This window comes from Salvelinus sp. IW2-2015, linkage group LG27, assembly GCF_002910315.2.
Source record: "Salvelinus sp. IW2-2015 linkage group LG27, ASM291031v2, whole genome shotgun sequence".
In the NCBI taxonomy this organism is placed as follows: Eukaryota; Metazoa; Chordata; class Actinopteri; order Salmoniformes; family Salmonidae; genus Salvelinus; species Salvelinus sp. IW2-2015.
In genome coordinates, this window is record NC_036867.1 from 14624459 (window position 1) to 14639047 (window position 14589).

General features: G+C 43.0%; 2 protein-coding genes across 13 annotated transcripts in view; one reads left to right on the plus strand and one right to left on the minus strand.

The window, feature by feature from the left end:
• Positions 1-9220, minus strand: part of LOC111953507 (transcriptional repressor NF-X1) — a 29175-nt gene extending 19955 nt beyond the window's left edge. For all 5 annotated transcript variants that reach the window (XR_002875869.3, XR_011474241.1, XM_023972837.2 and 2 more), the window contains exons 1-6: positions 8978-9220; positions 7245-8264; positions 6717-6878; positions 6223-6300; positions 2987-3092; positions 2782-2853 (exon numbers count right to left, since the gene is read on the minus strand). Coding sequence is in view for 3 of the 5 variants with exons in the window: in XM_023972837.2 (XP_023828605.1) it covers positions 2782-2853; positions 2987-3092; positions 6223-6300; positions 6717-6878; positions 7245-8264; positions 8978-8999 (1460 nt within the window). In the remaining 2 variants the exon portion in view is untranslated. The remainder of the gene's footprint in view (positions 1-2781; positions 2854-2986; positions 3093-6222; positions 6301-6716; positions 6879-7244; positions 8265-8977) is intronic.
• Positions 9221-10394: 1174 nt separating this feature from the next.
• Positions 10395-14589, plus strand: part of asap1b (ArfGAP with SH3 domain, ankyrin repeat and PH domain 1b) — a 219849-nt gene continuing 215654 nt past the window's right edge. For 4 of the 8 annotated variants that reach the window (XM_070435410.1, XM_070435412.1, XM_070435414.1 and 1 more), the window contains exons 1-3: positions 10396-10611; positions 10956-11050; positions 12484-12610. In XM_070435410.1, coding sequence (XP_070291511.1) covers positions 10974-11050; positions 12484-12610 — 204 coding nt within the window. In that variant the 5' untranslated portion in view covers positions 10396-10611; positions 10956-10973. Of the gene's footprint in view, positions 10612-10955; positions 11051-12483; positions 12611-14589 lie in introns of all 8 variants that reach the window. The other 4 variants (XM_070435405.1, XM_070435411.1, XM_070435413.1 and 1 more) reach the window with 2 other exon arrangements.

A 14589-nucleotide genomic window follows, 5' to 3' on the forward strand; every position in this document is an offset into this window, starting at 1 on the left:
AAAATGATCAATGTAAATCAAATTTATCAACCCATGGAGTCTGGATTTGAGTCACACTCAAAATTAAAGTGGAAAACCACACTACAGGCTGATCCAACTTGATGTAAGTCCTTAAAACAAGTCAAAATGAGGCCATAGTGGTATGACCTCCCTACAACGCCGGGCATGCTCCTGATGAGTGCGGATGGTCTCTGAGGATCTCCTCCCAGACCTGGATAAAGCATCCGCCAACCCTGGACAGTCTGTGTGCAACGGACGTTGGTGGATGGAGCGAGAACAGATGTCCCAGATGTGCTCAATTGGATTCAGGTCTGAGGAACGGGCGGCCAGTCCATAGCATCAATGCCTTCCTCTTGCAGAACTGCTGACACACTCCAGCCACATGAGAGTTCTAGCATTGTCTTGCATTAGGAGGAACCAGGGCCAACCGCACCAGCATATGTCTCACAAGGGGTCTGAGGATCTCATCTCGGTACCTAATGGCAGTCAGGCTACCTCTGCCGAGCACATGGAGTGCAGCCCCCCAAAGAAATGCCACCCCACACGATGACTGACCCACCGCCAAAACCGGTCATGCTGGGAGATGTTGCAGGCAGCAGAACGTCTCCACGCGTCTCCAGACTCTGTCACGTCTGTCACATGTGCTCAGTTGAACCTGCTTTCATCTGTGAAGAGCACAGGGCGCCAGTGCGAATTGCCAATCTTGTGTTCTCTGGCAAATGCCAAACGTCCCTGCACCGTGTTGGGCTGTAAGCACAACCCACCTGGACGTCGGCCCTCATCACCACCCTCATGGAGTCTGTTTCTGACCACTTGAGCAACACATGCACATTGTGGCCTGCTGGAGTCATTTTGCAGGGCTCTGGCAGTGCTCCGCCTGCCTCCTCCTGCACAATGGCGGAGTAGCGTCCTGCTCGGCTGGTGTCCCTCCTACGGCCTCCTGCACGTCTCCTATGTACTGCCTGTCTCCTGTGTAGCGCCTCCATGCTCTGGACACACGCTGACAGACACAGCAAACCTTCTTGCCACAGCTCGCATGATGTCATCCTGATGAGCTGCACTACCTGAGCCACGTGTGGTTGTAGACTCCGCTCATGCTACCACTAGATGAAAAGCACCGCCAGCATTCAAAAGTACCAAAACATCAGCAGGAAGCATAGGAACTGAGAAGTGTCTGTGGCACCACCTGCAGAACCACTCCTTTATTGGGTGTCTTGCTAATTGCCTATAATTCCACCTTTTGTCTATTCCATTGCACAACAGACATGTGAAATTTATTGTCAAATCAGGTTGCTTCCTAAGTGACCAGTTTGATTCACAGAAAGTGTGATGACTTGGAGTTACATTGTGTTGTTAAGTGTTCCCTTTATTTTTTGAGACAGTGTATTTCAATGCCTACCTTCAAACTCCACTGCCTCTTTGCTTGACATCATGAAGAAATCAAAAAATCAGCCAAGACCTCAGAAAATAAATTGTAGACCTCCACAAGTCTGGTTCATCCTTGGGACCAATTTCCAAACACCTGAAGGTACCACGTTCATCTGTACAAACAATATACGCAAGATAAACACCATGGGACCATGCAGCCATCATACTGCTCAGGAAGGAGACTCGTTCTGTCTCCTAGAGATGAACGTACTTTGGTGCGATAAGTGCAAATCAATCCCAGAACAGCAAAGGACCTTGTGAAGATGCTGGAGGAAACAGGTACAAAAGTATCTATATCCACAGTAAAACGAGTCCTATATCGACATAACCTGAAAGGCCGCTCAGCAAGGAAGAAGCCACTGCTCCAAAACCGCCACAAAAAAGCCAGACTAKGGTTTGCAACTGCACATGGGAACAAAGATCGTACTTAACAAAAATGGCCATAAAGACCATCGTTATCTTTGGGGGAATAATGGGGATGCTTGCAAGCCGATAAACACCATCCCAACCGTGAAGCACGGGGGTGTCAGCATGTTGTGGGGTTGCATTGCTGCAGGAGGGACTGGTGCAATTCACAAAACAGATAACACCATGAGGTAAGAAAATTATGTGGATATATTYAAGCAACATTTGAAGACATCAGTCAGGAAGTTAAAGCTTGGTCGCAAATTGGTCTTCCAAATGGACAATGACCCCAAGCATACTTCCAAAGTTGTGGCAAAATGYCTTAAGGACAACAAAGTCAAGGTATTGGAGTGGCCAACACAAAGCCCTGACCTCAATCCTATAGAACATTTGTGAGCAGAACTGAAAAAGCCTGTGCGAGCAAGGAGGCCTACAAACCTGACTCAGTTACACCAGCTCTGTCAGGAGGAATGGGCCAAAATTCACCCAACATATTGTGGGAAGGCTGTGGAAGGCTACCTGAAGCGTTTGACCCAAGTTAAACAATTTAAAGGCAATGCTACCAAATACTAATTGAGTGTATGTAAACTTCTGACCCACTGGGAATGTGATGAAAGAAATAAGCTGAAAMAAATAATTCTCTATTATTCTGACATTTCACATTCTTAAAACAAAGTGGTGATCTTAACTGACATAAATAAGAGGGAATTTTTACATGGATTAAATGTCAGGAATTGTGAAAAACTGAGTATAAATGTAGTTGGCTAAAGTGTATGTAAACTTCCAACTTCAACTGTATGTAAATAAACAGTGGGTAAGTTAGTACGATGTAGACATTTGTCTAAGTCCCAAAAGGCACCCTATTCCCTATATAGTGCACTACTTTCGYCCAGATCCCTATGGGCCCATTTTGGGACGCAAACATTAGGTCAAGAGGATATACAGTACCTGGTTCTTCCACAGATGCAGGCTTTGGTGACAAAGGCAGGACACTGTGGACAAGGCCCGGGGTGACACAAGCTGCAGAGACAACCACAGAGGAGACACAATCAAGACAACCACTTCATGTTGTTGAACTACAGATTGTTATGTGGTGGTGGGATGAGGTTTGTTATGTATGAGTTGGGTTGAGGTATGGGTTGGGTTGTCTCACATGTTACAGGGGTGCTTGCAGTCCGCTCCGCTCCTCTTCTTCCCACACATATCTCCACAGCTGTGTGGGATCTCGCTACGCTGGAACTCCGGGTTGGTCACTTTGCCTGTCAATCACACCAGAATAAGGAAACACAGTACAGAGAAAGAACTCTGGAAAAGGAAATTGATTTCTWCTACTTGTTTATTTTATCAGGTCAGTGTCATTGAGATGATTAAACTTTATTCGTTTTGTACCATGGCATTGTTGAATACTCATGATTGTCTTGAAGGGCATTCTAAAGCAGTGTTTCAACTGGTTTTGCCTTGGGACKCAAATTGAACAACGTCGTCCAAGTCATGAACCAATATATTCGCATTGCGAAAAATAATCACCAATATACAATCTGGAAAACAATTTTTAATGCTGTATTGATATTAAATGTAGCAATTATAAAACAAGGGACCAACATTCCCACCTCTAATTGTCAATAAATACATTTTGCCCATATTCTTGATGAAGAATGTAAAAAATAAAAACCCACTGGTATGAGACCACTAAYTCAACCAAAATAGCACTACTAATAGCTCTATTGAAAATAGATTTTTTTCTGAGATTAAATTACACATTAAAAAAAATGTAAGTTCATGATCTTTTCTACACACTTTCTACCTGGTTTAAATTGTTTAAGTTCAGACTGGAGAAGTTGTTAATATTTATTATTATTTTTACTTATTTTTACACCTGCGACCCATTCAAAACCTCACTTGGGTTGCAACCCACAAGTTCAGAATCGCTGTTCGAGAGCATGCATTATTTCCTTGTAATGCACGGTATAATTCAATGGCTATGAAGTGCATTCTTAAAATGTTCTYTGTTTGAGCAGCTTTTGAAAGCAAAAGTTGAATATAAAACATTCATTGTTGAATTTGATTTTTATAATATCAAGCTAGGACTGATGGTTTGGTTAGCTAAACTAGCAAGTCTGTTTGGTTACCAAGGCAACTATTATTGTAGCTATCTAGTAAACTTGCAAGCTACTTCAGTGGATGTTGAACACATTTCTAATATGTTAAATCATAGCCTGGTATAAAATGTAAACGGTSTCTGGAAAATAATGCAACTCCATGGAAGGTGGGGAATTAGACAACGGGTGGTTCTAATCCTGAATGCTGATTGGTTAAAGACCTCATTCCAGCCAATGTCTATTCCACATATTATCATCAGCTAAATCTATGACGTTAAAATGACTATATAATCTGTTCCATCTGACTGTGCAATCCACGGTCTCATCAGCCCAACCAGGCAATTTATAAACTTGATCCCCACTATAACTATCTAGACATTTTTACATTTCTTTTAGACTAACATTTAGTTTAACAGCGGAGATTTGTAGAAACCTTGCGGTCGGTCTCTACGACATTTGAATCATTGTTTCAACATTCAAATTCAACCCCCAGCTGTTCCATAGTAATGAACGCATCAGGAGTTGGGATGAGACCGGCAGACAGCATTTCTCAGCCAGTCAAAATCATGAATCAGCTGGCATCATTTTTATGGATATATAAAAAGAAATGTCAATTGAAAAAAAGGTAAAACGAAATACATCCAGTTTGCAGTCTTTCCAGCTTCAGTTTGAAGTGATTGTGTTAGCTGTGTTGTTGGCTAGCTCCTTTGAACAACAGTGTCCTGACGGAAGAGCACATTTTCTATGCCAGGCAAAAATCGCACCTCATTAGCTCATTGTTATGGATTTATTTTGATACATCTCTAGAAAACAGCTTGAACAAATGCAAATGCAGCTACTTTGCTGTTATTCTGGCTGCAAACGTGACTACGTGACTAAGTTAGCTACAGTTGGCTAGCTAGAAAGCAAGGGAGAAGAACATTGCCAGTCAGTATGGCAATGGAACATTTAGAACGAACGTTACAGAACAAAAAGACTGCACGACTGGGTTACGTCTCTAGCAACCGAACTGATAGAACGAACAACCAGTTGGCTTGGGTTGCAACTAGGGCTGTGGAGGTCACAAAATTGTCAAGCAAATAACTGTCGGTCTCATGGTAATTTACCTGACTTAAGACAGGGAATTTTTACTAGGATTAAATGTCAGGAATTGTGAAAAACTGAGTTTAAATGTATTTGGCTAAGGTATATGTAAACTTCCGACTTCAACTATAAATAGCAAATGGAGGACGCTTTGGCGGCAGGTAGCCTAGTGGTTAGAGCATTGGGCCAGTAACCAAAAGGTTGCTTGATCGAATCCCCGAGCTGACAAGGTAAAGATCTGTCGTTCTGCCTCTGAGCAAGGCAGTGTTCCCCTGGCGCAGAAGACATGGATGTCGATTAAGGCAGGCCCCCGCACCTCTCTGATTCAGAGYGGTTGGGTTAAATGCGGAAGACATTTCAGTTGAAGGCATTCAATTGCACAACTGACTAGGTAACCTCCTTTCCCGCATGGTTTATTTTCATGCCAGCCAGGTAGCCTATACTCCTGTTGTAAATATAAGCAATGTGCTTAATATTAGGAAAGTTGAGAAATATATATAGTAAGCCTAGCCTATAGAAAGCTGATGGGATCCTCTTTTTATTAGCGCCCATCACTCTTTTTTTCTCCCACAATTGCATAGCCTATAGAAATGTTGCGCAACATGAGCTCATGGGCTCGCATGAAGTGTTTGATTAGAATTTTGGTTTCCTTTGCATTGATGTCAGATTGATTAGAGTGGACAATACGGTGCTGAGTACCAGGCAGTTATCAAGTTGGTAGGCTACTAATGACCATCAGCAGCATAAGAGCTTGGAGAAGCGTAACTACTGTGACTAATCGGTCACGTGGAGGCAGTCATACGGTCACCGCAACAGCCCTAGTTGCAACAAGTGTTGGGACTATAGCTTGTGGAAGGATGGAAAAAGTATGAATAATATATCAAAATAACATTTAATGAAAATATGTCAATCATTATTTGAATATGTTGGTAACCCGTTGTATAAAAGTGATAAACTCAAAGCCAGAGTTTGGAGGATATATTAGCACGGTTTGCCGGGTCTCGACGATCTCGGGCCTTATCACTTAAATAATGCATGCTCTAGAATGCCTTTCAAGCCAATGCGAAACGAGTCATTCATTATTTTCAATAGAACGCATAACCCCTTGTTGATTATCCCTTACATTATGCGCAAAGCATCTCAACGAGCGAGAAAGACTAGGGATGCACTACTGTCTGGGAATAATGGCTATTAGCTAATCACTTACCACAGAAGCACTTGTAGGTGTTTGGGGGTTGGAAGACAACATTCTGACAAGCTGGACACCTCCACCCATCATTTGTTTCTGCAAATTAGAGCAAAAACGTGTATATCACATATAGCATCCTTCACATATCTCTTTAAGAATGATGGTTGTCCACAATATGTGCACTACATCTTAAATAAAGTTATAATCTACAATATATTGTGACATTGTTAGTACAGAAGTAACAGCGCACATTAGCTGCAATTAAGATAATAGAAGGCCACTGCAATTAGGATAAGGTCACTGGGGCCACATTTTTGCTACAGTGGATATTGTAGCCTCATCTGTCGTGCAGAATTTGCACTCCTGTATTGTCTGGGTGGAACAGCAATGTGCTATCTATGGAGGACTATTGTGTTAAAACTCATGAATAGATGCAGAGCTGAATGAGTCACTGCTGGGCAGTGCTTAATTGCACACGTGTCTGCCTGTTTGTCTGTCTGTGTTCGGCCTACCGTCTGCCTGTGAGGCTGGGGAGCGGGCCCACTTCTTGATGCAGTTGAGATGGAATACATGGAAGCAGCTGAGACAGCTCCAGACGGGTGCCATCACCCTGATCACCTCACAGCACACCATGCACTCATACTTCTCCTCGGACAGCTGCTCAATCAGGCAACCTGGACAGAGATGGAGAGAGTCACTAGACTCCAAAACGTAACCAGCACCAGTCCAGGAGGGTCAGAGCCAGAGTGGACCATAACCATAACTGGAGTGGTCTTAATAATGATGGTTCAATCCCAAATGGCATCCTATTCCCTATATATAGTGCACTACTTTTGATCATGGCTCATAGGGCTTTGGTTAAAAGTAGTGCACTATGTAGGGAAAAGGGTGCCATTTGGAACATACAATGAACATGATAACTACTCTCAGAACAAACTCAATCACAAATGACCGATCTAATAAAAAAATAAAAAAATKAGATTATCTTTAGTTTAGTGTTTTCATTTGGTAATTTCTTTTCTATGAAACTGCCCTCTCACCTGTCTGTGTCTCCTTGCTCTTGTTGGGCATGTTGTCCCCCCTCTTCTGCCCAGGCCTGTAGTCATAGTTGGGTGTTCTCCTCTGGCCTCTGTCCTGCAGGGGGGTGCATTTCCCCTGACCCCTCCAGTTGGGCTTTTCTTCAGTGCTGGGGCCCAGTTTGTCATGATGGGCAGGGAGGACGTCTCTGCCGCTGGCTCCCCTTTCAGGCTCCTTCCTCTCCTGGGGATATTCTTTGATCGGCCCCTGGCTTCGCTTTGGCTCATGGAATTTCTTTCGAGGGTCAACATGGGGTTTCCTGTCCTCGGTCCTACCACCTTTACGGTTTCTGGTTCCCATTTCTAATGATCGGGTTTCTTCTCTGGGCTCAACCGGATCCCAGCGTCCTCCCCCTCCTCCTGTAGCATGGTTTTCCTGGTTCTCCTGCTTGTCCAGAGAGTGAGGTCCTTTAGAGCTCCTCTCTCCTCTCCGTGGCTCCTGGCTGAACCTCCGGGGCTTTTTAGGCCGGGTGTCCTGGTGGTCTTCGTGGGCAGGCCCCACCTCTCCCCCCCGGCCCCCAGGGTCTCGACGCCAGCTAGGCCCGTCAATGGGGGGTCCCCTCTCCATGTGGAGTGGTCCAGGCCTGTAGCCTCCACCACCACCAACCAGTCCATGGTGGCCCCCAGGTATGCCAAGGGGCCCAGTGCCAATTTCAACCCCAGGCCTATTCCACCTCGGATTCCGGCCCCTTGAGCCCCGGCCACCCGACCCACAACTTCCATTACCCCCTCTTCCTCGACCCCTCTGTACATCCTCTCTGTGGTGGGGAGGAGGATGGAAATTTACTAGGACATTGTCATGGACATGAGATGATTTGACCCCATGGTGAAAATGGTCTTGCTGCTGCTGCTGCGGCAGTGGGACATAATCATTAGGACTACTCCAGGTACGGTTGTGGTCCACTCTGGCTCGACCCCTCCTGGACTGGTGTTGGTTATGTTTCTGTCGTGATGAAMGCCCATCTGGATTCAAATCCAGAGAGTCTACATATGAAAAGACATAACCTACGTGTTACTGAGTGGCTTAACATGAGTAGCAACCACTGTGTTAACAAATTTGACAAGCAACAAGTATATCCTTGACACGTGACTCCAAAGACAAGGCGTTTATGTTGACATCTTCGTTCGCCTCGTCTTTGGAGTCGTGTCAAGGATCTGAGTATGACAGATCACCTCTTCTGGACTTTGATACTAGAGCACGTCATCTAGTTAGTTAGGCTTAGTCAACTATCATCACATAAGTAGGCAACAACGTTCACTATGTTAGAGGTTCTCACTGGCTTTCTTTAGACAAGCAAGAGCATAGCCATTGCTAAAAGTCCGCATGAGTCCACCAGTACCTAGCCTAGGCTATGTAGCTAACTAGCTAGCCAGCCAGCTTCTCAAGCTAAAGTTAAATGAACACGCGTCTAACAGTGTGGCCACACTGACAACCAAAGACTAGCGAAATGAGTCACTGAGTGAGAGAATTTGTCTCTGTCCGCTAGTTAACGTAACGTTAGTTAAMCTAAAGCCGAGTGCAATTTCACAACTGCGCTCAAAACAAACCATGTAATTTGACTTTGATATGATTTAGCTAAATAGCATGCGAGTTAACTAAAGGGTTAACGTTAGCTATTCTCTTTAAAACTAAAAGGAGCAAGCTAGCTAGCCATCAAGCCATGTTAGCTGCTAGCTAGCCTAACGTTACTTCTTACCTGTGACTGAGCACTCAGCCATTCAACCCCAGCTGATGTAGTTGGCAGTGGCTCACGTTCTTCTCCCACGCGAAGGTTTTTACAGTTGTTGGGAGATTAAATGCCACTGTTTGCATTTATTATTCCCACAATGAAACATAATAACACGTATCCTCTTTTTACATAATTGCTATCTCTTGCCTTGTGGTTGGCACGAGCCCCGACGATTCTTCCAGATCCTGCAAAGGGGTTTGAAGTTATGTCACCCAACTTTATTGAGACTCACAGGCAGGACTGCCCATCCTTCTGCTTGGAATAACCAGCAGGGGGACCCTAGGTCATCTTGATGCACCATGATCCACAGTGTCACCAGTTACCATTGGGTGATACTTTTTCCTGGAGAGAATAGAATGGAATGGAATTAAATAAAACTGATCTGAATAGAATAGAACTGAATGGAATAACAAATAATAGAATAGAACTGAATAGAATAATATATTGTCCCGCATGGAGAAAATTCTTCCCACAGTCTTGTACAGACAAATGATCCCACCCTTAGGCCTACACACCCATCACATCCATAGTGTCTCAGTGAGAAAGCCAGCCAGACAGACAGACAGGCGCAATAGACTGGTACCTATGGCTTAAGGACAGTCTCAGCAGTAGTGTAGTGGGATCAAGTTCGTCAGAGGCTTTGATAAAGGATGTGTGGACTTGGGTCACTAGGCTGTTGATTTAAAAATATTTCAGAGATAATGCAACTCTGCAAATGGTTAACTCTCTCTGAGATGATACACCAGGCTATACCAGTTCTGCATAATGAGCTAGGTCAAATGCAGAGTCTTTTATTTCAGTCAAGACTTTTTCAGATAATGAGATTTCATCATTGTCTTTATATAGATGAGGTGTCTTAGGGTTGAGTCACTCAGTCAGTTGTGTGAAGATGTCTGTTCAGACAGTCACTACAGTGAAAAACAGGAAAGTTACTGGACACATAACAACCACGTGTATAGGCTTTTTCTGACAGGGAAAAAAAATAGTTCTGTAATGGAGAGGTGCCAACTGGGAGCCCCAGTCTAAGGGTAAATGGAGGACAGAATAGGGTAGATTCCAAATGTTTTTGTTGAACAATATGAAGAATATAGTGTCCTCAAACCCTTTTGTATTTTTTTTCCAACAATAAACTTGAAGCTATTGTAAAATTAAACATCGATTTCAACAAAGAACTGTGTGTGGTTATCTATGACAAATAGCCTAACTTTCCCCCAGCTGTAGTTCAAATCAGCTCCAGGGGGCAAGGAAACTTCTTGGCTTCTTCTGTTTACCAGATTCCACATTTCCTGTTTGACTGCCTTCTGTATTTCCTCAGTTCCTGTGCCATGAGCTCTTAGATCCTGTTCATTGTAAGTGGCTATTTTCCTGCTCACATGGTGGGTTTGGTTTCTCCCTTCCTGCCCCGCGCTGTGACTGATCTTCACGAGATCCTTTGCGGGAGGACATCACTCTCTCCTTCTCTCAACTCTTTACTCTGTTGAAGGAATATTAAAAATGAGGTTGAAATGATGCGCACAGCAAGTAGGCCTATTCATCTTTGCGTCAATCAAGTGGACATTCACTCTCTATTCAGATTCCAAATTGGATGTGCATCGATTTCGGTAAGTTTAGGCGTGGCAGTGTATATTCTTTTTCTTTTGAATATGAGCTCTCTTGAAAGGGTTGGGGATTACATTTTTTTCAAACAAATGTTTTATAACTTGTATGTTGGCTACCCAATGAACCTATTAAAAGCAATTTATTAATGTATGCAAAACAATGCTTTCTCATCAGAGTACATTCCAGGGTGGTAAAATGATTTAGGAATAGACTAGCTGCCTATGATAAGCATATTATTATAAAAAGTTGTGTTGTCTTCATTCATTTTCCTCAGGTTATACCACACTATCTGATGTCTAGAGAGTAACAGAACTCTGCCCATGTGATTCTTATTTATTTGATTTAGGTCATAAGGTGACAGTCAATGAGTCAAGTCATGAGATCCTCCTCTTCCCGTCTGTCAAGTTTCTCTTCTAAAGATTCTTTATGGAATCCGAGTAGGTAAGACCCTCTCAATTCTGTTGGTACTAGCATTCATGTGAAACAGTGTATCACATCATAATATTCAGAGACTATTCTCTTGATACTTTGTATCTGAAAGCATTCAGTCAAAAACATTTTTGGGTATTTCTCTAGTTTAGTAGCCTGTGTAAATTGACCAGGAGCCTCTCTGATTAAACACTTCTATTCACTGACAATGGTTTTTCTCAATGTTGGAGCGCCAAAATGAGAACATTCCAATGATTCCATACAGCAGGGTTGCATGCACTTAATTTTATCACCTGCAGGACACACACTTGTAGCACCAGATAATAAAATCCCTATTATGGGCAATGGACGTTACCATCAATGTGAATGGATATGTTTTCAGATCTAGTAACACATTCAAGAGATCTGATAAATATAATGACAATTGTCCAATAAGTAAGCTACAATGTACACCATTGAGGTTTTTCAGTCAGATAAATTATGTTTTAATGCATTTCTTTAGGCTCCAATTAATATAAACTATTGTACATGTTAATAAATAAGCTAATTTTATTTAAATAAAGAACACAGTAGTACAGTCAATTGGTATTTCTAAATCTACATATATAACTGGTAAATATCAGTTGCTATAGGCTATTATGATCATGAATAATAATGTCTAGGCTAATGCTCCGGATGCTTGGAATTTTATATCTTGCCTACATTTTCCTTTTCACATCGCATATTATTCGATGATTTCAGTAGAGCCCCATTAAAAGATTACATAGGTCGGAAATGAAATAGCAGTAGAGTTTTTACTGCGGACTGTCTCTGGGTATTATGTCGGAGATCATGGACATGCGCAGAGTTCTTCCTTGTTTGTCCCCATCATCCGAGGTGGGTGAGCGAGAGAGCGGGGGAGAGGAGAGTGGTTGTGAATGTCAAAACTGCGTTCTGCATTAAAAAATAGAACTGAAAGAAGATAAGAAAATTAACGAAATCCTGCAATTCGAGAGAGCACGGATTATGATAGATTACATACAAATATTTCTGATTGTAGAAAGTATTATCGGCAAAAGCCTATCTTAATGAACATCCGCAAAAACGTTATGATGGAATCCGCTGTTCTATTTTACAGCAAGGCAGCATAGGACAGTAATTAAGCGTTTGTGTTTTGGTAATTTAAGCAAGGGATACGGGCGAGGGGAGAAGAGAGGAGGGGGGCGAAATTGTGTCCATTCCCTTTTCCCTTGGGGATAGTGAAGTCATAGGAGAGAACCAACCAAGTAATTCGAGAAGAGACGCGTCTTTGTCATTTCGATTCTATCTCTAGTTTGTAAACTATCAGTTTTCGATCCAGTCACAGAGTTAGACATCTCGTACTTTTCCTCGCCAGTTGTTTTTTCATGATTTTGGATTTTCTCAACAATTCTTGCAATCCTCTTCTGGGCGATTCCCTGCTGAAGGATGCCGGATCAAATATCGGTGTCCGAGTTTCTCTCGGAGACAACAGAGGATTACAATTCTCCTACCACGTCCAGCTTCACGACCCGCCTGCAGAGCTGTAGGAACACAGTCAACGTTCTGGAAGAGGTAAGGCCACATCATGTTAACATTGAGTCAGCCATAGCTGCAGATGGAATTACGTGCAACTTGGTGCAAGAGCGACCATTGCGCATTGATGAATCATGACACCACGGAGATGACATAGCTACAATAGGCATAGGCTACCCAAATTATAAAATTTATGGAAATAGCCTATCCTAAACTCCATTTAGTAGTAGCAGGGGCCTGAGCCACTCATTAAAATAGACTCTGCATCTACGTTGGCGTGTCCAAATGCCCATGCCCAAAYTTGTTCTGTATTCTGCATAATAACCTCAGAAAGTGTCCTTCACAGACAGCACTGTTCTGATGTGCAAACAAAACAAAACCAACATTTCTGTGATAAGCATTCCACCATGGCAAAGTTAGATTGTTATGGCTTGGAATTACTCTGTTTACATGCCGATTATTATCATGATAAACTGCCTGCTATCAATCGGAATTATTGGCAACTTTGTAACACTTGCTTCCATTTGCACCAGTTGACATAAAAGCCAAGGGTCATGTGAAAATACAAATCTGTTTAATAGGGTTGGGCATATCCAGATGTTCATACCTTTATACCGTTCTTGTGGGGGTACACGATATTACCGGCAGTGAACACAAGGGGCGCAATTATTATTTATATATATTTATTTTTACAAAACAAATTTTGTCAGCAGAGATCTTGATCCAGGAGGGGATTGATTGTCTCAGCTGTAACCAAGAAGATTGATCTCGCAAGCGAGCCACTTAGCTAAGCAAGTTAGCAAACCAAATGGATAGCTGGAGCCCTGAGCTGGATATCATTTATTTGGTCAATCTTAGATTGTTAACTTATGGTTAGTTATAAGCAGTGGCTAAGCATCCCCCCGAACTTTAGGGGCCCCAAACCCAATTTTAAAAATATATATATATGTTGAATATATATATATATTTTTTACAGTATTGAATTTCTGTATTTCAAAATTCTCTGATAAAAGGTATATACGGTATACCACTGAAGCCTAGTTTACTGTCCTTGACAAGCTTGTAGAATCAGTTAGTTCTGTCTCTGCCCTACCCCGGCCTACTAGAAGCAAAACAGCCTATATCCCGTTCATATGTATCCTATTCTTTCAAAGCCTAATCATGTGATGTGAACATGCTCTGTATAACACACACTGGCAAAGAACTGTGCAGAGTTGCAATGTTACAACATACAATAATGGTATCCAAAGTATCAGCATAAATGTTTGTTTTTTTGCGTTTTGTAGTGTAGTGATGATGTCATGATAGTCTTCTGTGGTTTGCTCATGCTGAAGCCGATGTTAATTCAGTGCAGTTCGATTAAGCTAGTTTTATACCTACTGCTGCCGGCTGGTGTTGCCAGGCAGAGGGGGAGGATTGGATATGATAGAGGAGAGTAGAGTAGCCAGGCTGTAGCAACGGAGCGTGTTGGCTGTCTCCACACAGAGTGGGGGTGGGGACGGATGGAGCAGCAAACCCTCCAGCCTCCAGCCACTCACTGAAAGATATTGGCATTTACAGTGATTCCGAATTGGAATGGCTCCACACATATAGCGTTAACATCAGCCTGATTCTGAACCTCAGCATGTTTTGATAGTACTGTGCATCGAGCTGCAGCCTCCCCTTTCAATCGCAATTAGTGCTGGAAGAGCTCGCACGCATGCATGTATGGCCTACAAACGCACGCAAACACACACACGGGCACACACACACACACACACACACACACACACACACACACACACACACACACACACACACACACACACACAATACCACGTCTGATTAGCAAGGTGAGTGTAATCAGGTGAGACAGGTGGAGACCATGGGGAGCCATGCATCCCCATGCCACCCCCATCTGCGTTGTCTTTGCCTTTAGGAAATGGGGCAACAAAGAAGGCCAGCAGCATGCACCTTTGCCATTCCCTATTAAAACCAACACAATCTCATTTTTCGATGAATAAAATAGCGATGGAGTC